The sequence below is a fragment of the Aplosporella prunicola genome, assembly GCF_010093885.1.
Source record: "Aplosporella prunicola CBS 121167 unplaced genomic scaffold K452scaffold_5, whole genome shotgun sequence".
NCBI classification, from domain to species: domain Eukaryota; kingdom Fungi; phylum Ascomycota; class Dothideomycetes; order Botryosphaeriales; family Aplosporellaceae; genus Aplosporella; species Aplosporella prunicola.
The window spans coordinates 544,681-567,596 of record NW_022983533.1 but is presented as its reverse complement, the minus strand read 5'-3'; the positions used below and the strand labels follow the sequence as shown (position 1 = coordinate 567,596).

The 22,916-nt window shown below is 57.8% G+C and overlaps 12 protein-coding genes across 12 annotated transcripts; 6 read left to right on the top strand and 6 right to left on the bottom strand.

The window, feature by feature from the left end:
• Positions 1-31: 31 nt before the first annotated feature.
• On the bottom strand, positions 32-1,493 carry K452DRAFT_265628 (uncharacterized protein). The gene is made up of 2 exons (XM_033538754.1): positions 1,042-1,493; positions 32-993 (listed from the first exon to the last, which is right to left on the bottom strand). The coding sequence occupies exons 1-2, from the start codon at positions 1,043-1,045 to the stop codon at positions 107-109; spliced, it is 891 nt and encodes a 296-aa protein (XP_033400755.1). The 5' UTR covers positions 1,046-1,493; the 3' UTR covers positions 32-106.
• Positions 1,494-2,785: 1,292 nt separating this feature from the next.
• K452DRAFT_200774 (uncharacterized protein) lies at positions 2,786-3,091 on the bottom strand (the record flags this gene model as incomplete). Its single annotated transcript, XM_033536033.1, has 2 exons — positions 2,786-2,971; positions 3,026-3,091. Coding segments are annotated over 2 exons (252 nt in total), but the record flags the coding sequence as incomplete, so codon positions are not given.
• Positions 3,092-3,283: 192 nt separating this feature from the next.
• K452DRAFT_265623 (uncharacterized protein) lies at positions 3,284-5,408 on the top strand. Its single transcript, XM_033538753.1, has 2 exons — positions 3,284-4,331; positions 4,442-5,408. The coding sequence occupies exons 1-2, from the start codon at positions 3,734-3,736 to the stop codon at positions 4,972-4,974; spliced, it is 1,131 nt and encodes a 376-aa protein (XP_033400753.1). The 5' UTR covers positions 3,284-3,733; the 3' UTR covers positions 4,975-5,408.
• Positions 5,409-6,239: 831 nt separating this feature from the next.
• Positions 6,240-7,788, top strand: K452DRAFT_216302 (uncharacterized protein; the record flags this gene model as incomplete). The annotated part of the gene is made up of 3 exons (XM_033536253.1): positions 6,240-6,375; positions 6,477-6,663; positions 6,837-7,788. Coding segments are annotated over 3 exons (1,275 nt in total), but the record flags the coding sequence as incomplete, so codon positions are not given.
• Positions 7,789-8,062: 274 nt separating this feature from the next.
• K452DRAFT_133930 (uncharacterized protein) lies at positions 8,063-9,069 on the bottom strand. Its single transcript, XM_033535317.1, has one exon. The coding sequence runs from the start codon at positions 9,048-9,050 to the stop codon at positions 8,073-8,075; it is 978 nt and encodes a 325-aa protein (XP_033400751.1). The 5' UTR covers positions 9,051-9,069; the 3' UTR covers positions 8,063-8,072.
• A 384-nt stretch (positions 9,070-9,453) lies between these two features.
• Positions 9,454-10,675, top strand: K452DRAFT_305980 (uncharacterized protein; the record flags this gene model as incomplete). Its single annotated transcript, XM_033542945.1, has 2 exons — positions 9,454-9,534; positions 9,599-10,675. 2 exons carry the CDS (start codon positions 9,454-9,456, stop codon positions 10,673-10,675), a joined length of 1,158 nt encoding a protein of 385 aa, XP_033400750.1.
• An 81-nt stretch (positions 10,676-10,756) lies between these two features.
• Positions 10,757-11,950, bottom strand: K452DRAFT_316166 (uncharacterized protein; the record flags this gene model as incomplete). Its single annotated transcript, XM_033543933.1, has 3 exons — positions 10,757-11,272; positions 11,338-11,507; positions 11,627-11,950. 3 exons carry the CDS (start codon positions 11,948-11,950, stop codon positions 10,993-10,995), a joined length of 774 nt encoding a protein of 257 aa, XP_033400749.1. The 3' UTR covers positions 10,757-10,992.
• A 590-nt stretch (positions 11,951-12,540) lies between these two features.
• K452DRAFT_284426 (uncharacterized protein) lies at positions 12,541-14,880 on the bottom strand. Its single transcript, XM_033539940.1, has one exon. It carries the CDS (start codon positions 14,725-14,727, stop codon positions 12,763-12,765), a length of 1,965 nt encoding a protein of 654 aa, XP_033400748.1. The 5' UTR covers positions 14,728-14,880; the 3' UTR covers positions 12,541-12,762.
• A 130-nt stretch (positions 14,881-15,010) lies between these two features.
• Positions 15,011-16,194, top strand: K452DRAFT_356370 (uncharacterized protein). The gene is made up of 3 exons (XM_033546041.1): positions 15,011-15,216; positions 15,278-15,524; positions 15,592-16,194. Exons 1-3 carry the CDS (start codon positions 15,088-15,090, stop codon positions 15,954-15,956), a joined length of 741 nt encoding a protein of 246 aa, XP_033400747.1. The 5' UTR covers positions 15,011-15,087; the 3' UTR covers positions 15,957-16,194.
• A 215-nt stretch (positions 16,195-16,409) lies between these two features.
• K452DRAFT_284424 (uncharacterized protein) lies at positions 16,410-18,061 on the bottom strand. Its single transcript, XM_033539939.1, has one exon. It carries the CDS (start codon positions 17,559-17,561, stop codon positions 16,626-16,628), a length of 936 nt encoding a protein of 311 aa, XP_033400746.1. The 5' UTR covers positions 17,562-18,061; the 3' UTR covers positions 16,410-16,625.
• Positions 18,062-18,282: 221 nt separating this feature from the next.
• K452DRAFT_349367 (uncharacterized protein) lies at positions 18,283-19,399 on the top strand (the record flags this gene model as incomplete). Its single annotated transcript, XM_033545592.1, has 2 exons — positions 18,283-18,519; positions 18,571-19,399. 2 exons carry the CDS (start codon positions 18,283-18,285, stop codon positions 19,216-19,218), a joined length of 885 nt encoding a protein of 294 aa, XP_033400745.1. The 3' UTR covers positions 19,219-19,399.
• Positions 19,400-20,606: 1,207 nt separating this feature from the next.
• Positions 20,607-22,742, top strand: K452DRAFT_244621 (uncharacterized protein). Its single transcript, XM_033537954.1, has 3 exons — positions 20,607-20,752; positions 20,808-22,049; positions 22,108-22,742. The coding sequence occupies exons 1-3, from the start codon at positions 20,708-20,710 to the stop codon at positions 22,441-22,443; spliced, it is 1,623 nt and encodes a 540-aa protein (XP_033400744.1). The 5' UTR covers positions 20,607-20,707; the 3' UTR covers positions 22,444-22,742.
• The last annotated feature ends 174 nt before the right edge of the window (positions 22,743-22,916 follow it).

Below are 22,916 nucleotides of genomic sequence, written 5' to 3'. Positions count from 1 at the left end.
CATCGTGTTAATAACAATAAACACGCATCTGCGCGTCTTCTCATCCTCTTACAGTGATAACATTCCTACGAGTACATCTTCAGATAACCACAGAACAGACCCCCATTTAGCTAGTAAGATACTCCTTGACAGCGTCGCCCCAAACCACGCCGCGTTTGTAAGTTGCCATGTGCGGAACGTTCCCTTCGCTCAACCCATCAATTGCCTTGGCCAATTGTTCTCCATTTCCTTCCTCTTTGATCTGTCTCATCGAGTATTGATATGTCTTGAAAGTAAACACCAACACATCGTCGTTCTCGGGCAGCCTGTGTAAAGTCTGCCTCTCGCATCTCATCACTGTCTGGTCCGGATCAAAATCTTCCCGCCTCAACTTCTCAATCTGTTCTCCCTCATACAAGTGGTTACCACTTCGTGAGTAGAGTTTCGTATTTGTCGTAATGCTCCAGTTATGCCGCTTGACAACTCTTCCCAGAGCCAAATTAGCAAAGAAACGGTCCATGGATTTTTCCAGTTTGGCCGCATAACCCGGCACGGGAGTATGAATGTCAGCGAGCTTCAGGTTCAGCTTCGCATACGTGTCGAACCCAGACGGAAAGCAAGTGACGTAGCCTTCCAGCCTGTATTTTTGCTCGTCCGCTGGATCGCTGGATCGACGAAGGAAGAGAAACTCATCATCCACATGCCCGCCGAGGATGTTGAGTGCCTCCACAGTATCCGCTGGTGGCTGGACAGGGATTTCCTCGCCAGTTGCAAGATTGCAAAGAACTTCTCTCCCCTTTTCAGATGACAGAAGCTTGTAGATTGTCGGAAAGCGCCGCGGCAAGTAGACACCCATGATCCAGGAATAGAACTCATGAACTCCTGGATTGATGACTGCATTTGCAGCAACCACGTACTTTCCCTGTTCCTTGATGAGGCTACGGCGTAAGGAGATCCGATCAAGGTATGTCTTGTCCATGATGATGAGGTCAGACAAGGTTGTGTTCTCCAACGCTGTCAATGCTTAACTAGTGATCCGAGACACAGAGGGGGAACTCTTACCCATGGTCAGATGATAAGTAGGCTTAAAAGGCCGTAGTTGCAAAGGTTCTTCAACTTTCCAGTTAAAGTTTGAGAGCGGCTCAATAGAATAATAAGCATCCTTGGTATTGAATTGCTTAAGACTGTCCCCTTTAGAACACCTCTTCCGGGCGCTTATCTGACGCTTCTGTTAGCAAGTCAATTAGCCATAATTACCAATGCCTGTCTTCCTTGCAAAAGCAATGATAAAAGGGTATTAGAGAGTTGGAAAGATGGGTGAGCTACCCATGATCGACTTGACTTTGACAACAACACTACGCATGCGCAAAGTATGACGGCAAAGCAGAAGCAGATAGCAGTCGCCAAAACCGGCGTATTTGTGAGCTCAAGCATGACTGCACCTATGTTTGTAGAATATTGATAACGCACTGAAGCAAGCAGGTCGCCTTAAGAAAAGATGGAAAAAAGGGATGTTTGATCGGAAATATTTTGAAAACACAGTATTACCCACCACTAAATATACCCCTCGTTGAAATCAGTCTTCTCGTTAGCTAGCCGCTATTGACGCCGACAGAGATAGAAAGATTGTAAGTGGTGGAGAGCTGACGCAGTATCGGGATCGCCTTGCCCGTTTAGGAAAAGCGGGGGCATCTGAAAGCGGCAGAGTTGCTGCAATTCTCTAGGCCAAGGATATATCGAGATACAGCTTTGGAAGGTGAGAGTCACAGGTAGATTGGTATGGGACTTGAAAGCATCAGTTTGTGGACTTTAGCGCTCTAGGCTTGGATGATCTCTAAAAGGGACCCACATATTCAACCATCACTTTCCATATAACTTAGCATAAAGGGGGTAGCACTGGAGAAATTGGGCAAGCTACGTAGTATGTACATGGTATCGACTCCTGTGAGACTTAATACACGCTTTATCTCACTTAATTGGACAGAAAAGGTCCAAAATAAAGCGGGTACAGGAGGCGCCTTCAGTCGAAAAACGAAAGTTGACATATTCAGTGGACGACAAAGTTTGTTGACAAGCTAAACAATCTTATAGTCTTCTTATGTTGAGAACTGTACAAACATTTGCAAACCTGGAAATTTGGCTGTGATCTAGTCAAGAATTAAGAAAAGTAGTCAAGCACAAGTTAGTCAATACCAAACCAAAAAATTCCTTTGGTCGTGAAAGGAAGGTCTACTTGGACAAGCGTCTATGATCAAACATTATTGCTTCGGCCTTAATAAAACGAACATCTACTAAATTGCGATGTTTCGCAGAAGTGTAGCGGAGGGAGAAAATTTAGATGGAAGAAACACAAAGTGGTTTAATTCTAGTGACTCGGTTGGCTAGGATGGTAGTGGTGACGAGTTTTGTTCCTTGTAGAGAAATATGTGTTCGAACGGATATCTGCAGGTGCCCGCTGCATAGGTCCCTTCGGCACGGTGACGTCAGAAGATAGCTATCAGCAATCCTTGAGCCTCAGAACAGGCTGTCTTATGGCCTGTCCATCAAGCGCAATATCAAGACTGGTAGATTCTGCCCGAAAACAGTTCTCGCGTTTTCGTAGTGGCTTGATACTGGTAGACTCGGCTCTTTGCTTTTTTGCAAATTTTAAGGTATATTTCGAGCAATGATAGCCCGGCTTCCTCTGAACGGCCTAATTTTCTTTCTCAGTGTTGCGATTCTGTACATTGGAGCCCTCGGCAATGCCGTGATGTGAGGACCCAGTGGCTATCGCCGAACCGTCACCCCCCTGGGAAACTGGCCTGACGATGCTGAACCGCCGGCGATTTCCGTTTGGCCTTTCCGAGAGGCTTGGAGCGCGCGGGCGTCTTTTCCCCTGTGCTCTCCCCCCAATAAAAGGTATCTCGTACGTGACTGAGCGGAAAACGTAGAGGATGATGTCGTAGACGATCAAGGCGGCCCAAGGGCCGATGGTGAAGATACCAAGGAGGATCTAGGCACAGTCAAGTCAGTTGGCTTGATGCTTCGCAACGCAAACGGGACTTACAAAGACGCGAGCCAGCCAAGTCTCGAACTGGCTCAGATGGTCGGGGAGAATGGAAAACCAGGCCATTGTCGGGCAGTGGCAAGTACGAGCAAGTGCTCGAGCACTTTTATGCGTCGCACGACGATGATTGCGGATGCAGTGATAGTGGAGAGATGCACCGACAAGGGTCGGATAGCCTCGGGACGGATCCCTGACGCAGCTCACAGACCAGCCAGCACGAGCGCGTCCTCCACGATCATCAACGCCCGCTCGTCACAACCGCTCTCTCGTGGAATGCTCGGCCAGCATCATGTGCCGGCTGACTTGAGGCAGCAGCTAACGCTGATGCACGCTGCTGCCTCGTCGACCGGTTAGCCAATAAGGCGCAAAACAAGCCCAGGCACACACGGCACACAGCAAGGCAAGCCCAGACCGAGCCATGGGATTGGTTGCAGCCATGATCGACGATGATACGTAGGTATACAGTAGGTGTCAGGGTGTCAGACATGTGCTCCCCGCAGCTCTCGGAAGTTAGCCTCAGCTCCATGGCTAGGCTGCATCTGCAGTGCTCCTTCTCAATTTTAACCTTGACTCTCACGTTGTTCACTTTGACCTACCTAACAACAACGCTTTCACTGCTCTTTCCTTGAGCCTGCACCCGTATGACGGGGTGGCTATAAAGCTCCCTGAGCCGCACCGTCCAAACCCTTCTAGGCACCAGCGCGCAACATGGACAACCTCACCTTCCTTAAGTGGAGCCCTGCCGGGACCGCATCTCTGTTCATACTCACCCCAGATGGATCTGCCTCCACTCTGCACGGCTTGGACGTGGCTATCATCAGAGATCGATGCCCTGTCTTGGCCTTCTCCTTTGAAGCAGGCGCGAAAGGTTTGATGAAGTCCAGTATTGAAGCAAGCTCATACCGCGCCGCCATCTGCTTCCTCCGCTACATCTACACCGGGGACTACGCTTGGAGCCCTGACTTCCTCGCCCATGACCCCTCTCTTCTCATTCACGCCGAAGTATGCCACCTTGCCGACATCTTTGAGTGCCCGGAGCTTCAGGTAGCCGCCCACATGAACATCATAGGGGCCACCGAAGTGGCTTGCAGCTTGCCGTCCCCTCCCCCGGATCTTTGCGAAGCCATCCCGTTCTTCTACCAATATTTATCCGCTCAGAGGCCGCTCATTGATACGATCTTGCACTACTGCGTCTCATGCTTCACCTACCACAAACTTAGCGAGGACCCGGACTTTCGGAAACTTGCAGACGAGCACACACAATTCCATATGGATCTTTCCAGGACGAACGCCGAAAGGAACTTTGGTACGTCGCGCGTTTCATTTCTCTTTCTTCCTGTCAGAGTCCTTGACAAAGTTTCCCCGCATTCAAGCAAGGCTGCGGGCATAATTAACAAGCTGCTAACAATGCTACAGAGGACCCGCAGATCTTCCAGCTCCCTGGCCCGAAGCGAGATGTCGAAGACCTGGGCGACTTCTTTTACCACATGTGGTCCGATACTCCGGACGAAGGAAGGCAGGAGCGTCTACGTGGACTAGCGCACCGTCCGAAGAGACGCAGAACCCCCATGCCGACATCTGAAACGGAAGAGTCAGCATCGGAAGTCGATGGCTTCACCTTGGTCCACCGGCCAAGGCGTGGGGACATCAATGACACTGTAGCAGTTGCTACCTCCTCGGAGACCTCTGCAAACTCTACCGAAGAATCTGGACCGGAAGACGAACACAATTTGGCAGGTTCTTACCTTACCATCAAACCGAATTCTTCACAGCCGGCGGGCCAAATTCCGAAGCTGGAGATTGAAAATGCCATCCCTGACGGAGAAGTCTTCGTCCTGGAGCTGGATCAGCCTGCAGTTGCATCTAGTAGCTCATCGCAGCCAACTGACCAAGAACCCTACAGCTCCGAGTCCGAATGGTCTCTCGTTGATGTTGGAGATACAGATTGAGTTCTCTACAGCATTGACTGGCTGAGAACTGCGTTTTCAAGCCACAATTAGCTGCGAGACTCTGGGACTCCTTCACAAAATGCCCCTCTCTGGATTTGAGACCTTGGGCATTTTCTCCAAGCTAGCAAAGCTGCCCTCATGAGATGGCCTTTGGGTATCGAGGGCCTTCTTGCTATTCGCTATGTCGTGTTTGGGGCTTGAATCAGGAAACAAGATTAAGGAAATCAAGCATTGGCAACGATTCGGTGAATGACGAATTGATGGAAACGACTCGGGAAAGACATAAGTTTGGTGCTTTACGGAAAGCAATGAATTGGCACAGAAATGAAATTGGGACATGAAATCCAATCACGCTTGACGAGACTTTTGAGCGAGAGCCATTCGGCAGTACTGCAGATGCTTTTGGTGTTTATATCTCACAACGGTTTAAGGGGGTAGATATTGCTATAACATACATGCCCCTCGTGGATCACTAGAGCCACTGTAAGCATACGTGCATGTTTCTGTAAGTGAGATAATATTGAAGCTCGGAGCGCTTCGAAGAAAGTATCAATATTTCCCTATACTCCAACACGCAGCAGCGGAAGCCCAAGGTCAAATACCCCGGAATGGAAGCCACGGTGCTCGGCAATCCCTGCCGCGAGCCGCATGCATAAACGACATGGGGAAACCCCCACGACGAGCTGATCATGGATCAACATCCCCGCACCCACCAGCAGGATGACGGATCCACGCAGCGCGTCGGCTAGCGCAAGGGAATCACGCCGATAAACAAGGGGAGCTCTCAGAGCACAGCGGCATCGGCTTTAGGACTTAGGCCTACTTGCACAGAGTTGAGGGGAGCCGAAGCACTCTCGCTAGGTCGTCACTCGTTCGCTGGCTGTTCGCATCATCATCTAAACTCCGGCGTCCTACCTACCTACTTTTCTTCTACCCGCGTTCTGTTATTTTCGCTTCTTCTTCTCTTTATTCTTCTCGCAAACTTTCTTCTTGTAAAACGCCCGCCTGCTTGCAGCCTGCCTGCACCTCTCTCACTAGCGGCCCTCCAACTGCGTCACCAGCTGCTGCACAGCGCAATGCGAGCACAATAGCTACGCTGTGCGCCCTGCTCACTCGCTCGCTCACTTGCTCGCCTCATGCCCACGCCGGCCGAGACACTCGCTGCTGGAGCGAGGGCGCCGACGCCGCCGAGTCCGTCGTCAGGCCCCATGCCCGTACCGAACCCGCCGCCGCATCCTCCTCCTTCTCCTCCTTCTCCTCTTCCGCTGTGTAGGCGCGCCATCCACGCCCTGGCTTGGGTGCCGCCGAACTGTCGCTGGGATGAGCGCAACCCGCCGCGCTTCTCCATGTCGCTGAACGTGCTGTTTGCGTTTGCGGGCGGCTTCACTGTTGCCAATCTCTGTGTGTGCCAGCCATCCTCATTCTCTTCCTCTTCTTTCCAAAACCCTTTCCCTACTTATCGTCTTTCCACCGTTGTGTCCATCCTCCTAACAACCACGCAGACTACAATCATCCCATCTTGAACGTGCTAGCGCGCGACTTTAATGTCAACTACGAGCAAGTCTCGCAGATCCCGACGGTCATGCAGGCCGGCTACGCAGCGGGGCTGCTGTTCTTGTGTCCGCTGGCCGACATGGTCAAGCGGAGGGTGTTTGTGACGAGTCTAATGTTCTTTACGGCGGCGATGTGGTGAGTACTGTGTGTGCGTTTGTCCCATTGTTATGAAAGGGAGCGATGGTGGAGAGAAGCGGAAGATGAAGAAGACGAAGAAAGAGAAGGAAAGACAGCTTCCAGCCTTCCCTCGCCACTTATTCCATGACGAGCAGATTGTATCCTTCCATGGAAGAAGCTGACATCACCAGGGTCGGCCTCTGCGTGACGAACTCCCTCGCCGTCTTCACAGCCATCTCCTTCATCACGGCCATCACAACCGTAACGCCGCAGCTCATGCTGCCTCTGGTCGGGGAGCTCGCGCCGCCCAACCGCAAAGGCATCTGCCTCTCGATCGTAACCTCTGGTCTGATGCTCGGCCTCCTCGTCGCGCGCGTCATCTCGGGCACCATCACCAACTACGTCTCCTGGCGATACGTGTACTGGCTAGCCCTAGGGCTACAATCAACCGTAACGCTACTCGTCTGGCTCTTCATGCCCGACTACCCGCGCAGCAACCCGGCAGGCGCAATCAGCTACCCACGCCTGCTATGGAGCATCATCGCGCTGCTGGGCCAGCACCCCGTCCTCGTGCAAAGCTGCCTCATCTCCTTCTGCAGCGCCGCGTGCTTCACCAGCTTCTGGACGACGCTGACATTCCTGCTCGCCGACCCACCCTACAGCTACCCGCCGCTGGTCATCGGCCTCTTCGCCCTCATCGGCATCGGCGCCATGCTCGCCGGCCCCGTCTACGCCCGCCTCGTCACCGACCGCCACGTGCCCTGGTTCAGCGTCGTCGTGGGCGAGGCCATCGCCCTCGTCGGCATCGTCGTCGGCACGTACGCTGGGATGCACACGCTCGCGGCGCCCGTCCTGCAGGCCTTCCTCCTGGACTGGGGGTTTCAGTCCGCGCAGACGGCCAACAGGGCCGCCATCTACGCCATTGCGCCCCGCGCCCGCAATCGCGTCAACACGGCGTTTATGGTCATTACCTTCTGTGGCCAGCTGCTGGGCACCGCGGCCGGGAACCATATCTTTGCGAGGGCGGGGTGGGTGGGCAGCGGGAGCGCGAGCGTCGGCTTCGTGGCTTTGGCGCTGCTGCTGTGTTTTGTGCGGGGGCCGTGGGAGAAGGGCTGGGTGGGGTGGCGCGGCGGGTGGGGCATTAAGCCGGTGCCGGAAGAGGAGGAGGTGGTGGTGGTGGAGGGTTTGGGTGGAGAGCGGGCGCCGGCGAGCGAGGGCGATGCGGAAAAGGGCGGGGCGAGGGGGGCGGTGGAGGTGCCGGTGCCGGTGCCGCTGCGCAATATCGAGGAGAGTGATGCTGAGAAGCGGACGCCGACGGAGAAGGATGCGTCGGCCTCGAGTCTTGAGCGGGAGGACGAGACGGGGCCTGCGGCGGGGGGAGCAAGGCGCAGCAGCGAACGGCATTAGTAGACAGCAATGAAGCCCGTCTAGCTCTCATCGCCCATGAACTTTGCGTGGCGGAAATACTTCATGCCGACCCACGCGACGACGACCCACACCCACGCCATGACGGCCGTCAGCACCATGAGGGCGGGGTAGTAGCCGACAATGGGCAGCGTGGGGTCGTCCTCGAGCTCGGGCGGCGCGTACGGCGTCTCGCCCACGTCCCACGCCCAGCTCCACACGTCCAGGCAGCTGCCCATGCCCACGACGAAGACGACCCACGTCACGACGAGCACGACCCACCCCCACCACTCCGTCTCGCCGTAGTCCCACTCGTCCAGGTCCAGCGTCGCGGGCGGCAGCGCCAGCGGCGACGAGTGTCGTGTTGTTGCGCCCGACAGCGCGCCGCCCGCTGCTGCTCCGATGGTGACGGCGCTCTTGGCGCTGCGCCGCCGCTGCAGCGCCGCGAAGTGCGCGGGCCCAAGAGTGCTTCCGCCGCTGCCGTTGCTGCGTCCCTGCTGCTGCTGCTGCTCGTCGTCGTCGGTCGTCGAGGCGTACGTCTGCTGCTGCTGTTGCTGGGCCGTAGGGCGCGGGGTCGGCCAGCCGCTGTCGGAGGAGGAGGAGGCAGCAGCAGCAGCGGTAGAGGAATGGCTGTAGGAGCGGTCGCGGCCGCGCGGGGGACGGTCGTCGTGCTCGCTGGTCGTCAGCGACGAGGCGGGGCGCGGGGCCAAGGCCGAGGCTTGCAGCAGGTCGGAGGTGCGCTGGCGGCCGGGGCCCAGCAGCGCCGTCTTGCGCAGCGAGCCTCTGCGGCGGCGGCCCCCCCCTCCGCTCGTGGTGGTGTTTTTGTGCCGGCGGGGCAGTAGGGCGTCGGTTTCGTCGGCGGGTGAGGGCGCGGGCGAGAGATCGGGGTCGGGGTCTGGGTCGGAGTGGCGGAGGAAGGGGAGGGTGGCAAGGAGGCGGCCGGAGAGGGAGCGTCTGTGGCCCGGCTTGGCGTGGGGTTCGTCGTCGTTGTCGGCATCCATAACTATTTGTTTGTTTGTTGGTCACGGTGGTGTTGCGGGAAGACGGCGAAAGATGACGCGCGCGAGTCAGGGGCTGCTTCTCTCCACAATCCACATCAACCTAGTCTATCACGCCCGGTTCGCCAGCTGCACCAGCGCGCTCCTCTTGTTGCTCCACATCGAATACGTAGATAAAAAAGCCATGGCCGCCTCCGAACTGCCGCTGCCCGTGCCCCCGCGCACTCCTACTCCTCAATCGCCCGCGTCGCCTCCCTCGCCCCTCTCCGCTCCCGTCGGCCTGGGCTTCGACGACGACGACTCCTTTGCCCCCGACCCGCTCGCCCTGTCGCCGCTGTCGGTGACGTTTGCCCACTCCACGCTCGACAGCCCGCGCAGCCCCGCCTCGGCCTCGTTCTACAGCCCCATGACGGACAACGCCGATGCCAACCCCTTCAACTTCCAGCCCCAGGCCTACGTCGTAGGGAAGCCCGCGGGGGGGAAGCCGGTATGTGGAGAGAGAGGAGAAAGCGGAGAGATCCAAACAAAGACTGACAAAAAAAACCACACAGGAAGCGCTGGGCCGCCGGCGCGGCCACAAGTACAAGCACAGCAGCGTCTCGCACCAGATCTTCCTGGAGCCGGCCCCCCGCGCGCCGCTGCAGGTGCCGGCCAGCCTGCCGGTGCCGACGTTCAAGGAGCTGCGCGCCAGCCTGACGATGGAGCAAAAGTGGCGCTTTGCGTGGTGCGCGTGCCACCTGGCCGTGGGCGCGTACGTCAAGTCGAGCGCGCAGGGCTCGGCCGCCATGACGGCCCTGTCGCACCTCGTCTTCTACGACTTTGTCGGCGCCACCGTGTGCTGCCTGGCCGACGTGGGCGGCAACTTTGAGTTCTGGCGCCGCACGAGCCTGAAGCGCCCGTTTGGCTTCGAGCGCTTCGAGGTCCTCGCCGGCCTCGCCATGGCCGTCACCCTCCTCTTCACCGGCTTCGACCTCGTCAGCCACAACATCCAGCACGCGCTCGAGAACCGCGGCGGCCACACGCCGCACCGCGCGCACGGGCACGAGCGCGTCTCAGCCGGGAGCGTGGACACGGCCGCGCTGGCCGCCATCACCGCCACGCTCATCTCGGCCATGGTGCTGCAGAACCACGCGCGCATCCGCAAAGTGATGCGCGTCGCGGCGCTGGAGTCGCTGCCCTCGGTCCTCAGCAACCCGTCGCACCTGCTCACGCTCTCGTGCTCCACCCTCCTGCTGCTGCTGCCCCTCCTCTCGGTGCGCATGTACATCTGGCTCGACCGCGCCATCACCGCCGTCGTCGCCCTGAGCATGACGACGCTGGGCTGGAAGCTGGCCTGGGCCCTCGGCCGCCTGCTCATGATGTCGTATGCGGGCCCGGGGCTGGAGGCGCTGCTGCGCGGGCTCGAGGCCGACCCGGCCGTCGCGCGCGTCGACGAGGCCGCCGTCTGGCACGTCCATTACGGCCTCTGTCAGGCGAACATCAAGCTCAAGGTGTGGTCGCTCGAGGACGCACCCAGGCTGCGCGACCGCATCCAGAGCTTGGTGAGGAATCGGCTGGCTGGTGGCTATGGCAGTGGCGATAAGACCAAGTTTGAGATTTCGACCCAGTTGTCGCTGATGGCGGATTGATGTGGTGGGTGGGTGGTGGGTCATGTATCATGGCTTGTTGTGTATATTGTACTTTTTGGATACGTGTGTATGTATGTTTGGATGGGTATATATGATTTTGGATAGGCGACGGCTTGATCAATGCCGGCCTGTATGTCTGTCTGTCTCTCTGTCTGCCTGCCTTCACTCCGCGCGACCACCACGTCTACGAAACCTAGCGATGATGGATTGCCAAGCATCCACGCGTACATGTCACAGACGCGCGCAAAGCACCTCAGCCCCCCAAACCGCTAATAGAAAAAACAAAGCAAAGTCGACCTTCAAACACACGCCCTCACTCACGCACCCAACTCCCCATCAATGGCCAGCACCTCGCCCGTCAGCGCCTGCACCTCCTCCCGCGCCAGCATCTCCACCCCGCCCTCGAGATCGCCCACCACGGCCTCGAGCCCGCGCAGCAGCGCGTCCATCTCGGCCCGCTGCGCCGCGATATCGCTCACCAGCGCCTTGTTCTCGGCGTGCAGCGTCGCGAGCTGGGCGTCGAGGCGGTCCGTGTGCGAGGAGAGGAAGGGGAGCAGGTGCGCTTGGAGGAGGGTGGGGGGCGGGAGCGTGTGTGGTCTGTGTGTGGGGTGTTAGCGGTTGTGTTTTGTGTGTTTTGGGTGGTTATTGGAGGGGAGACGTACGGCGTGGGCGTTGGTGGTGAGACGGGCCCGCCTGTGCTTGTGGATGCGGATGCTGCTGCTGCTGCTGCCGTGGCCTGCTCTTTGCGCTTCTTGGCCGCGGCGACGAGGGCGTCGAGCTCGTTGAGGGCGGGCACGACGTTGCGCTCTTTGAGGATCTGGTCGAAGTTTGTCTGTCACCACCCCAAGGAATCAACATTAGCCATTGCCCAAACCCCACTACCCACACAGCGCAAAAGCAAAAACAATAGCAAAAACACAAACACACAAAACACAAACAAACAAAACTCACCCGCGCAGCGCCCCCCAACTTGCCGACAAAATCCCGCCAGAACGCATCCAGGTTCTCGGGCACGTAGCGCGCGGGCGTCGGGAAGCACGCCGCAAAGTTGGCGTGCGACACGCGCTTCAGCGTCGCGTCCAGCGCGTTGCCGAAGACGGCTTGCAGCGCTGTTGCGCGCGGGCCTGGCGCCGTGGGCAGCGGGGGCGGCGCGGCGGGCGAGGGGGAGCGCGAGGTTGTGGATGTGGGCGCGGGCGCGGGCGCGGGGGTGGGTGTGGGCTCGTGGTGCCCGTCTGTGGGCTCGTGGTTTTGTTGTTGCTGCTGCTCAGGCGGCATTGTGGCGGAGGAAGAGGAGGTAGTGGTGGTTGTGGCGGTAGTGCTGCTGTGGTCGAGGCATGGTTAGGTGGGTGTTGGTGCTGCGGCTGCGGGGGTTTGGCGGCGGCGGCGGCGGCGGCGGCGGCGGTGGGCGGAGGTTCAATGTTTGTTTTGTTTTGTTTTGGTTGCGGCGATCTCGCGCGGGCGCTATGTAGGTAACGTCACTATCAAATAACACCACAGGGCTACATACATATATATATATATATATTTGATACTCAACATTAGCATTGCATAATACCTACTATAACCACCCTAGAAGTATAATCATCATCATCATTGTCAACTACTTATGACTACCACACATAGCCCTCTTCGCTGTTGTATACCAGCCAGCCTTACCGCCGTAATAAGTTTGTAAGATTGTCGGAGAACGTTATTCGGAGTAAGCACGGAAATGAACCCCATTCGGTTCTTTGTGTTCGGTTGAGGATTCATCCTACTAGCGTCAGTGAGGATTGTCTGTGGATGCAGGAAAGACGGAGGGCCTGCGACGACGGATGGCTTAAATACTCGGTGTCGTAGCACATGGGCAGGACCGATGGAGAGGTGCCCACTGCATGGATAGGTAGGTATGTAAGAATCGTGAAGTCGCCGAGCAAAGCTCGCGCGCATGGATAACTACTTACTCCTACTTTACGGAGTATCCCACGGCACCAAGAAAGACCAATCGTCCATCCATCCAGCAACACCGCTACTCCCATCAACCATCGCCCTAACCAAACCCAAAAACGCCGCGCCAACACCCCCTCTCCCCAAAACCCCAAGTCCTCCTACAACTCCATCGCCGCAATATGCCCGCCCACATCCCCACCCCTCCCCCACGCGCCCTCGGCCTCTCGTCCCCTCAGCAGCTCCACCACGCCCCTTGCGCCCGGCGCCGCGCTCCCGCCGCTAATCTCCCGCTCCAGCTCCCGCTTCAGCAAGCGCAGCACCTCGAACTTGCGGGCCGCAATGCGCGCGTGCGCCGCCTCGCTGTCGCGACCGGCCAGATGCGCCGCCGTCGGCGCCGGACGCAGCAAGTACGGGAGGAGCGGGTTCCCGGGACGGGTCAGCAGGCAGGGACCCGAGGGCGGGAAGGCCGCGTCGTCGGATGCAGAGTCCGGGGCTGGCGTGTTGGTTGAAGGAGTGGGTGAGGGCGAGGCGGACGCCGAGGTAGAGGGCCAATGCGCCATTACTAACGCAGCGACGAGGTCCAGCGCCGCGAGCGCGTTATCCTTGAGCGCGAGCGTCTCGGCGACGGTGACGAGGTCGGCGAAGAAGGCGGAGTTGTGCTCGAGAAAGCTGGCCGCCAGGGAGCGGGCGGCGGCGCGCTCGGCTGCGAGGCGGGCAGGCGCCTCTGCCTCGCTGGTATGCGCTGATGCTTCGTCGTCGGCCTGTGGCGGCTGCTGCGGTGGAGGGGGGAACGTCAAGGACTCGGCGTAGTCTGCGCCGTCCGAAGGGCCGTGGAAGATGGTGGCGAGCGTGCGCAACACGTCCGGGTTGGTGCTCCGGCCGGCGGGCAGCAGCGCGAGGGGGCTGGCGTCCCACGTGGGGCTGGGCAGGAGTGAGGTGCGTGGCAGCGAGGCTAGGACGTGCAGGTCGTGCTGGGGCGCGTGGCCGTGGACCCAGTGCGCGAGCTTGGTGTCACTGAAGACGTTGACGAGCCGGCGCAGCGTGGCGGCGCGTATCTCGGCGCTGGCCTCAAAGTCATCAGGATAGGTGCTAGCGTACGTGGCGAGGTAATGCGCCGCAGGCCTGTAGAGATACGATGTCTCAAACGACTCGTGTGCCGCAGGGTTGAGGAAGTAGCTCAGTGTGCGTTCGTGCACCTTTGTGGCCTTGAGGTACTCAAGTGACTTCGACTGTCCAGTACTCCTTGACGGCCGGCTGCACGTCTTCAGCAGGGCCGAGTAGAACTCAATCAGGCTGATGTGCATAAGGATGTCGTCCTTGTAGTCAACGACATGCAGGGCTGCGAAGTTTAGCAGGCCGGGCGTTGCCAGACCAAACCTCTGCTCCACCTCTGCGTGCTGCGAGAGCGTGATGGCCTCCCAGCTCAGCTCGCCGACCCGCGGCAACCAAGCCATCAACCGGGCCTGGGCAACCGTCTTGCGCGACCGATTGAGGACGTCCCCGCCGCAGAGGCGGAAGAAGAGGCTGTAGATGTCGCGGTCGCCAAAGACACGCTTCCACATGAAGCCAACACCATAGCCGACAGGGCCCTCGGTGGCCGTGGGATTCGCCGGGTCCCGGTCGACGTGGAGCAGGTCGTAGAGGACGTTGGTGGCCCGATCAGCGATGCCAATGTCCTCAGTGGACAGCCACAGCTGAACCAGGTTCGAGACGATGCTCGGGCTGCTAGCGATGAACTCGGCATGGCGGCCGTTGAGCGAAGCCTTCTCGAGCAGGGCCAGCGCCAGCGGATGATACGGCACGGCGGCCAGATCGAGCCCTGCGGCAAAGTCGACGGGTGGTTGGATGGATCGGATGGCGTCGAAGTCGTAGGGCTCGATGAGCTTGACCAAGAGCTGGATGGCCGGGGTAGGGTCCTGCTGGAGCGTGGGGAGCAGACGGGCCAGCTGCGCCGTCAGCGCCTGCGAGGTGCTGGCGTCCACGACATCCGGAGCGGAGACGAACGGCTGCACCAAATCGATGAGGTCGACATCGAGCGGTGTCGAGGGGTCTTGCTCCACTTCGGCAAAGTGAATGGGCAGTTGCTGGACAGCGGCCGTGACGAGTTCCCGGCTAGTAGACATGGCGGCGGGGTGGCGGGGTATATTTTTGGAGAGGGAGACCGGGTGTGTAAGAGTGTCAAGAAGGCCGGCCCATCAAGCACATTCGACTGTCCAACAGAACCAGCCCCAGCTCTTTCAGCAAGTTTGTTGTTTTTTTGTTGTTGTTATGATTGTAAGAGTAGTGCCGGGTAGGCTGCAGTCGATAGCTTCCGGCATACGTACCTGGCTAAGCTTCGGGCGGACCCCACCATTTCCGCAAAAAAGTCATTTGGCTAAGCTCCCCTCCCCTCCTCCACACCCACCCCTACCATGCACCCCACTGCATTCCCTTTGCTCCGGTAGCACATCCACGCCCAGTCGCCCACATAATCCCCAACAATCATGGGCAGCAGATGGGGAGGAGGAGGCGGTGGTGGCCGCGGCGGCGTCGGCAAGATCGGCGGCGCAGACGTGCCATGGGAGTACGATCCGGACTTGAAGATAGAGACAAAGCCCTCGGAGTTATTCCCAGTGAGTCGCGCGCATGCTCTGTCTCTTCTCCCCAATCGCCAGCATGCTCACCGTTCTGCAGCCCAAACCACCACCCATTGCGCCTCCGCCGCGCCGCCCCGAGCGCTCCGCCGTCGCCCGCTACCGCGCCCTGCGTGAGCGCATCCACGAGGGCCCGCTCTACACGGTCCTGGGCGACACGGCGCGCGTGTCCAAGTCGCGCCCTGGCGCCACCGCAGTCGTGGATCCTTTCGAGGGCATGCCCACCTATTCGCAAAAGTACAAGAAGCAACGGCGCAAGATCCCGCGCCTCGACACCCGGCCCTACAGTGAGTAGCAGCAGCAGCAGAAAAAGACAAATGAGTCACCAGAAGGCTGACCATCCCACCCCCGCAGTACTCAAGTTCTTCCCCGCCGAGCTCTGGACCACGCTCGACCCCACGCTCAAAGATGGCGGCGGCAACGCCGGCGGCGCCCTGAAGCGCAAGCGCAAAACGCTGCAAATCGCGAAGAGCAACCGGCTCAGCCGGCTGGAAGAGCTGGAAGAAGACGGCGACCTGGACCGCGACGACGACGACGACGACGGCGACCTCGACAAGGACGACCCCGACGCCCAGCAGGAGGAGCAGGATGACGACTTCGAGGAGGACGAGAGCGACCTCGACGACTACAATGCCGAAAACTACTTTGACAACGGCGAGGACGACGACTTTGGCGACGAGGGCGGCGGAGGTGGCGGCGATGGCTACGACGAGTGGTAGGGATAGTCCCGTCCCGCCCGCCTGCTCGCCCCTCGGGAGGGCGTTTAGTGCGTTTGGTGTTTCGGCATGGTCTTTTGGCTTGCTTGCATGGATTTGGCGTTTAAAAGCGGGAAGAGCCGTGCCCTGGCGCTGCTACTGCTACTACTACTTTTTTGCTACTTCTACCGCTTCTAGGAGTACTTCAGCTCTGTTTCGATATACCTCCAGATCCGATAATCACATCATATGAAACGCTCCTCTGCTACGGTTGCAAAACACGCATATCATCCAGGCGTTTAGAAGTGAGCACAATGCGGCCCCCAATACTCAGCAGCCACTTCAAACATGCCGCGTTCCGAATGTGTCTTGGAACCCTTGTCTCCAGTAAGACACGGAGAAACACTTATCAAAACGCTCATCGTCACCGGTCACGCGAGGAGAAGGGGCACAGCACCGATGTTTCGCAAGCAAGATCGCATCCTTTAGTTGATTCGACTAAATAATACATAGAAAGACACGACAGCCTTTGCCTCATTTGTAAGTTTCACACCAATCCTTTCCAAGCACCAAAAAGAAGCCCATCTAGTCTAGCCGGTTCATCAATAATAAACACCCCGTAATCTAGCCAAGATGGAGAAGAAATCCACCCATTAAACCTGTCCTAAGCCGAGCATGTTCGCAATGAAGCGCTTAGCGGCGCTCGGGGGCGACGTCACGGGCGTGGAGGTTGTTTCCCTGGAACATGCCGTTGAGGTAGTAGGCAACCCACTCCATGAGGTCCTGGACGGTGGTGCCCTCGGGGAGGTCAGTGGAGGGGGCCTCAGCAGAGACGGAGCCGGTAGGCTTGCTCAGGACCGAGGTCAGGACCGAGGAGGGGACGAGCGACTCGAGCTGAGCAACGCGGTCGTCGGTGGAGGAGGCGGCGGTGGTGGCGGCGGTGGCGGGGGTGGCGACGGTGGCCAGGGTGCTGGAGGCAGCAGAGCTGACAGCGGCCTCGGCGACCTTGGCGTTGGTGCCGGTGGAGCTGGAGGAGGAGCCGGAGCCGGAGCCAGACATGGTGAAGTCGACGCAAGACTCGTAGGTCTGGTCGATGGACTCGGCGAACCAGTACCACTGGAGAACGCAGTCACCGGCCGTGGAGCACTTGGAGCCGAGGTCGCTGGGCATGGTGACCTCGAAGTTGGTGTCGGTCTTCTTGACACCAGACTCAGTGGTGGCGTACTTGTCCCAGCTGATCAGGGGCTCGCCGATAGGGCTGTGGGAAGCGGTGTCGATGACGGAGACGTTGGCGACACCGGTGTGGGGAGCGCGGACATCGACCTCGAAGGTGACCTTCTGGCCAGCAGTGTAGCTCTGGACGTTGTCCTTGTTGTCGGCGAGCTTGTAACCCTTGCAGAGCCAGATGTCGCACTTGGCGGCATCGTAGTCGCTCTGGGAGGAGGCGACCTGGAGCTCGCCCTGGATGTTGCCGTAGTTGTCGGACTTCTGGTTGTTGTAGACCTGCTGACCGCAAGCGGCAGCCATGGCATCACCGGGCATACGGGCGGTGGGCTTGGTGACGAAACCGTGGCCGAGGACGGTGGTGGCCAGGGCCGGGAGGGAGGCAATAGCATAGGAGTACTTCATTTTGATGGAGTTTGATTTGGAAGGATTGATGCTGCGAGCGAGGAAGAGTGTCCTGGTACCTGTACCGGAAGAAGGAATGTGTAGTGTAGAATGAATGTGGTGGTCACAGACCGGAAAAGAGAGCGATTCGAATGCAAAGGATGGCGAGCCTTGTGAGGATGTCGAAGGAAAGCTGAGAGGGACGGCGAGAAGAGATAGATATACCTACGAGGCGAGAGGGGCGATGTTTCGCTCGGGGCCGCAAATAGCAACGGCGCCGAATTGTCAGTTGAGGCCATCCCCACAGCAGCGCTCTAGAAAGCCGCCCATGGCCAGGGCGTGGCACCGTCGCCGAAGCTCGCTTGGTGTTTTCAAACAGCTACGCTATCGCCCTGGTCATCTCCGGGGCACGAGGAGGATCGCTAACGTCTCACGTTGACTATGCGGGCCGGGGGGTTAGCGCACTAATGGTGGAGCAGATGTCGCGATGCGGCTGAAGGGCGGGCGTCATTGCGGCGCTTGCAGATTCGAAGATGCAGGAGAGATGAGGAGGGGGCTGTCGGGGATCATGCAAATCGTTGCCCGCTTCGGCCGCACCTGCTGCCAAGCGTCGCCTTTCCAAACCAACACCAGGCGCCCGGCATAGCGATAGCCATAGCAGCCCAGCAATAATTCTCCGACCGCCTCGCTGTGCTGTGCTGTGCTGTGTTGTCCGTCCGGCCGCAATTCCCGCTCTGCATCAATGGCCGCCCTATCCAACCCCCTTGCTACCCCCGAGCAGCTCGCCTCCTCCGGCTCGCGCCTGGACGGCATCCCGTCCGACCTCGACGACTCGATTCGCTTCGCCGCCGCCCGCCTGACCCAACTGGCCGGCGTCCTGCTCCGCCTTCCGCAGGACATCATCGCCCAGGCCATCGTTCTCTTCACCAGATTTTGGGTCGGCGCCGAGGGCGGCAGTCTCGCCGATTGTGCGGCAAAAGCATGTCCCCAATCATATTGCACGTGACCTTCTATCTAACTGCTCCTTCAGGATGTCTCCGCTGCAGCGCTATACCTCGCCGCCAAGCTGTCAGCCTACCCCCGCCCCCCGCGTAGCGTTCTCAACGTTTACGCCTACCTCGACGCCTTCCCGGCCACGTTGGCCGACGCGGCGCAGTACAGCACCAAGCTCGATCCAACGACGTACTACCTCAGCGAAGGCGACTACCATGCGCTACGCAGCCTCCTAATGCGGAACGAGGCACGCCTGCTGCGCACGCTCGGCTTCCAGACGCACGTCGCGCTGCCGCACGCCCTGTGCGTCAGCTATCTGCAAGCGCTGGGCGCGGTGCCAGGCGGCACGGCCGGGCAGGCCCTCGCCGCGCGTGCCCTCGCCCACCTCAACGCCGCCTTACTGAGTCCCCAGCTGTTGTATCTTACACACCAGCCACCCGCCCTTGCTACCGCTGCTATCTACCTCGCCGCCAGGGAGGTCGGCGTAAAGCTGCCTGCTGACGAGTGGTGGGAAGTCTTCGACACGGACCGCGAGGAGCTTGGATTCCTTGTCGTCGCCTTCATGAGCTTGCCTGATTTCGCGCGAGAGGAGAAGGCCAAGTGGGGGGCTGGCAAGGTCCCCTTGACGCTCCCTGAGGTCGAGGCCGAACTTGAGAAGCGGCGCATCCTTGCGCGCGAAGAGTGATAGGATCGCCCGCTCCACTTCCCTATTTGGGTACATAATACCCGACGTGCCGACTTACGGTCACCCCTGCGTCACCAGCTGCAAACATGTTTCGAAGCTTGACGATTCTAAAAGGCTTGATCGTCGGTTCTCCTGTTAAAAGCTGCCCCGGCACATCGGCAGGCTCGACAATGCACAAGGCTGCGTTGGCTCCAGTTCATGCGGGTCATGCCAAGCTTGATAAGTAAGCTTATGGGGGATTGAAAGCGCTTAGGAGTATTGGCTCCCTGTTCCGGCCGTTACTTGCCATCATGTGACTAATTTCAACGAGAAGTGATATACATGTGAAGGAATCCTCTGCTCGCGCAGCCGCTGTAAGGGGGGCAGCACCCGGATTACCCAGTAAGGCAAGCCAGGGCGAACCGTGGTGGGTTTAACTGCTTCTCCTCCGTTACCGTTAACGGTGCCTTGACGGATGGAAGTCAGTAAGCACATCCCCCGTTTACGTTGTTCTTGTGTCGGCGGCATTCCAAAAGACAGGTCCTAGGTACTCGTAGAGTAGGACAACCCTATATGATAGGTAGGCGACAAAGTGGAATAAAACATCGCGTCTTCAATCGTTGGTGAAATGTAATATTATGTTGCCGGTCGCTTCAGCAAAGTCCGTTACCATGAAGCGGGATTCACCATTCAGCGAGATAGTAACCGATACAAGCAGTCCCTACGGAATACTCCGTCTAGCTACAAGCCTGAGTACTAGATATGAATGAAATGGTTTTAGAGAATACACATACTATTATCTAGATTCTTTTTCTACTCTGTACAAGCAGCACTATCTCGCAAGATTATTAATCTCGCTTCATAGTGACGGGCGTTAGCTTTGGACGAAGTGTAAGTTCGAGATACAGTCCAGCCTGCTTACAACGATTGAACTGGTCAGCAACTTCCGACTGTTAAAAGATGTTTGTCACTAAGTCTTGCGGAACCAATCGACAATTATAAGAAGGTAAACGATGAAAAGAAAATAAACGCTTAAAGAGGATCGGACTACGTTTGTTGGGTGCAGAGTGGGCGGTGTTTTCTTGTTTGAGAGCAGACGAGTCAGACAGACTTTGGTGATGGAGCGTTTTTGACTCAACGTCAAGAAACTTCACACGAAGCGACAGCTCTAGACATGCTCACGATTCTCTGATCATCGAGTATGTTAACATTTATTTTTTCAGTAAAAATATAATATAGTCCTAAAGAACTAGTCACCTTTTCACGATTAAATAAAAAGGGTTGCTGCATTTTTTAGAAAAAGTTTTCAACATCAACGCCCGTTTGCTTGCTTGGCGCGATCGGCGCCGGAAAAACACCTCGGCGCGTCTGGAAATTCTTCTGAAAACCTTCCCGCACAGCGAGAACACGGCCGGCGACGCGACTTGCTGCGAGGACCATTGAATACCTTTCCCCCCCCGGCGCGGGTTGTCCTCACTACTTAGAATTTTCAAAAGCAACAACTCTCACCATGTCCGTCGAGTATCTGTTGCACGAGTCCCCGGTCGGCTATGCCGTGCGTTTTCCTCGCGTCCAGACATGTCAAGCTTCACCACTCACAATGCGCGCAGGTCTTCAAGGTCAAGCTCCAGGCTGACACGGTCGGCAACCGCCTGAAGGAGGTCCAGCAGAAGGCCCAGGAGCTTCAGACTTTCGGCAAGATGGTCGAGGTCCAGGGCTTCTCGCCATTCCAAGGTGCCGCGCAAGCGCTCGAGAACCAGAACGACATCTCGGAGGGCATTTGCTCCAACTACCTCAAGTCCGTCATCGAGCTCTACGTCCCGAACCCCGGCAAGAAGAACAAGGTCGTTCTGGGTGTCCAAGAGAAGAACCTGGCTGGTAGCATCAAGGCCAACTTCCCCTTCATCGAGTGCGACACGGCCGAAGTCAGCGAGGTTGTCGCTGATCTGCTCCGTGGTCTCCGTCTCCATGCCCCCAAGCTCCTCAAGCAGCTCCAGGAAGGCGATGTCGACCGTGCCCAGCTTGGTCTTGGCCACGCCTACTCTCGCGCCAAGGTCAAGTTCAGCGTCCAGAAGAACGACAACCACATTATCCAGGCCATTGCGACCCTCGACCAGCTCGACAAGGCCGTCAACACCTTCTGCATGCGCGTTCGTGAGTGGTACAGCTGGCACTTCCCTGAACTCATCAAGATTGTTTCGGACAACCAGAAGTACGTCCAGCTGGCCATCTTTATTGGCGACAAGACCACTCTGAGCGACGAGAAGCTGCACGACCTGGCTGCGATCGTGGACGACGATGAGGGCACTGCGCAGGGAATCATTGATGCCGCGAGGGTTAGCATGGGTCGCGATATCTCGGAAACCGACATGGAGAACGTTATGATGTTCGCCGAGCGCGCTCTCAGCCTGTCGAAGTACCGCAAGTCTCTTCATAACTACCTGATCAGCAAGATGGGCGTTGTTGCGCCTAACCTTGCTGCTCTCATTGGCGAGACTGTCGCTGCCCGCCTGATCTCCAAGGCTGGTTCGCTCACCAACCTGTCCAAGTACGCCGCTTCCACGGTCCAGATTCTTGGTGCCGAGAAGGCGCTTTTCCGCGCCCTCAAGACCAAGGGCAACACCCCCAAGTATGGTCTGATCTATCACTCTTCGTTCATCGGTAAGGCTGGCCCCAAGAACAAGGGCCGCATTTCGCGCTTCTTGGCCAACAAGTGCACGATCGCCTCGAGAATCGACAACTTCTCCGAGGTTCCCACCACCAAGTTTGGTGAGGCTCTGAGGAGGCAGGTTGAGGAGAGGCTCGAGTTCTTCCAGACTGGTTCCGCGCCGACGAAGAACGAGGTCGCCATGGTCAGTAATTCCGAAGTTAATCCCTGATACATTTTTACAGATACTAATATCATTACAGAAGAATGCTATGGACCAGGTCCTTGCCGATATCAACATTGACGACCCGACGGCCGCCGGCGCCGAGGACGAGGAGAAGGCCGATGGCGTGACGTCGCAGGCCACGGAGCAGAAGCTTCGCGCCAAGAAGGACAAGAAGGAGAAGAAGAAGGACAAGAAGAGCAAGACGGATGAGGAGGGCGATGTGGCGATGGCCGATGCGACGCCCAAGAAGGAGAAGAAGGAGAAGAAGTCCAAGGACGAGGACAAGGAGGAGAAGAAGAAGAGGAGGCACAGCGAGGTCGTCGGCGACGGCGAGGAGAAGAAGAAGAAGAAGAAGAGCAGAAAGTCGGAGTAAGCCTTATCTATGGAATAGGGCAGAGAGGGAGGCTGGAAAAAAAGGGCGATATTTCTGCATGACACGGAGGGAGTGATCTTTGACTGACGGGTACAACGTTGCCACTGTAACCGATATGGCGGCGTATACGGCGCTTTGCGAATACCGGGCTTTTTCATTTGAGTTGGGACGGGTTCTGTTGTTAATGTTTTTGAGCGCCGCTGAGGTCGCGCATTTGGCTGCATGACTGGCATTCGAAAAAAAAATATATATGAGATTAAAATCATTGTATGTACGTGAGCTCTACCGGCTATTTCCACTGCGGTTCCTTCGTTCGGACAAATTCGGGCGGATGTTCTGCCCATTTTTATATTTTGAATGACAGGATGCATCGGTCACTTAGTATAAAGTCACGTGGTCATCGGAGTTTTGAGTTTCGGTCGCCGATTCTGCCACAATTGGTTTCTGACCGCCCTAGAAATTCACGGCGCTCT

Excerpts from the sequence above, each read along its gene's own strand:
- K452DRAFT_265623 (XM_033538753.1), top strand. The coding sequence starts at position 3,734 with ATGGACAACCTCACCTTCCTTAAGTGGAGCCCTGCCGGGACCGCATCT. Across the intron at positions 4,332-4,441 it reads GAACGCCGAAAGGAACTTTG|AGGACCCGCAGATCTTCCAG; the intron begins GTACGTCGCGCG and ends ACAATGCTACAG.
- K452DRAFT_133930 (XM_033535317.1), bottom strand. The coding sequence starts at position 9,050 with ATGGATGCCGACAACGACGACGAACCCCACGCCAAGCCGGGCCACAGA.
- K452DRAFT_284426 (XM_033539940.1), bottom strand. The coding sequence starts at position 14,727 with ATGTCTACTAGCCGGGAACTCGTCACGGCCGCTGTCCAGCAACTGCCC.
- K452DRAFT_356370 (XM_033546041.1), top strand. The coding sequence starts at position 15,088 with ATGGGCAGCAGATGGGGAGGAGGAGGCGGTGGTGGCCGCGGCGGCGTC. Across the intron at positions 15,217-15,277 it reads AGCCCTCGGAGTTATTCCCA|CCCAAACCACCACCCATTGC; the intron begins GTGAGTCGCGCG and ends ACCGTTCTGCAG. Across the intron at positions 15,525-15,591 it reads CCTCGACACCCGGCCCTACA|TACTCAAGTTCTTCCCCGCC; the intron begins GTGAGTAGCAGC and ends CCACCCCCGCAG.
- K452DRAFT_284424 (XM_033539939.1), bottom strand. The coding sequence starts at position 17,561 with ATGAAGTACTCCTATGCTATTGCCTCCCTCCCGGCCCTGGCCACCACC.
- K452DRAFT_244621 (XM_033537954.1), top strand. The coding sequence starts at position 20,708 with ATGTCCGTCGAGTATCTGTTGCACGAGTCCCCGGTCGGCTATGCC. Across the intron at positions 20,753-20,807 it reads AGTCCCCGGTCGGCTATGCC|GTCTTCAAGGTCAAGCTCCA; the intron begins GTGCGTTTTCCT and ends CAATGCGCGCAG. Across the intron at positions 22,050-22,107 it reads CGAAGAACGAGGTCGCCATG|AAGAATGCTATGGACCAGGT; the intron begins GTCAGTAATTCC and ends ATATCATTACAG.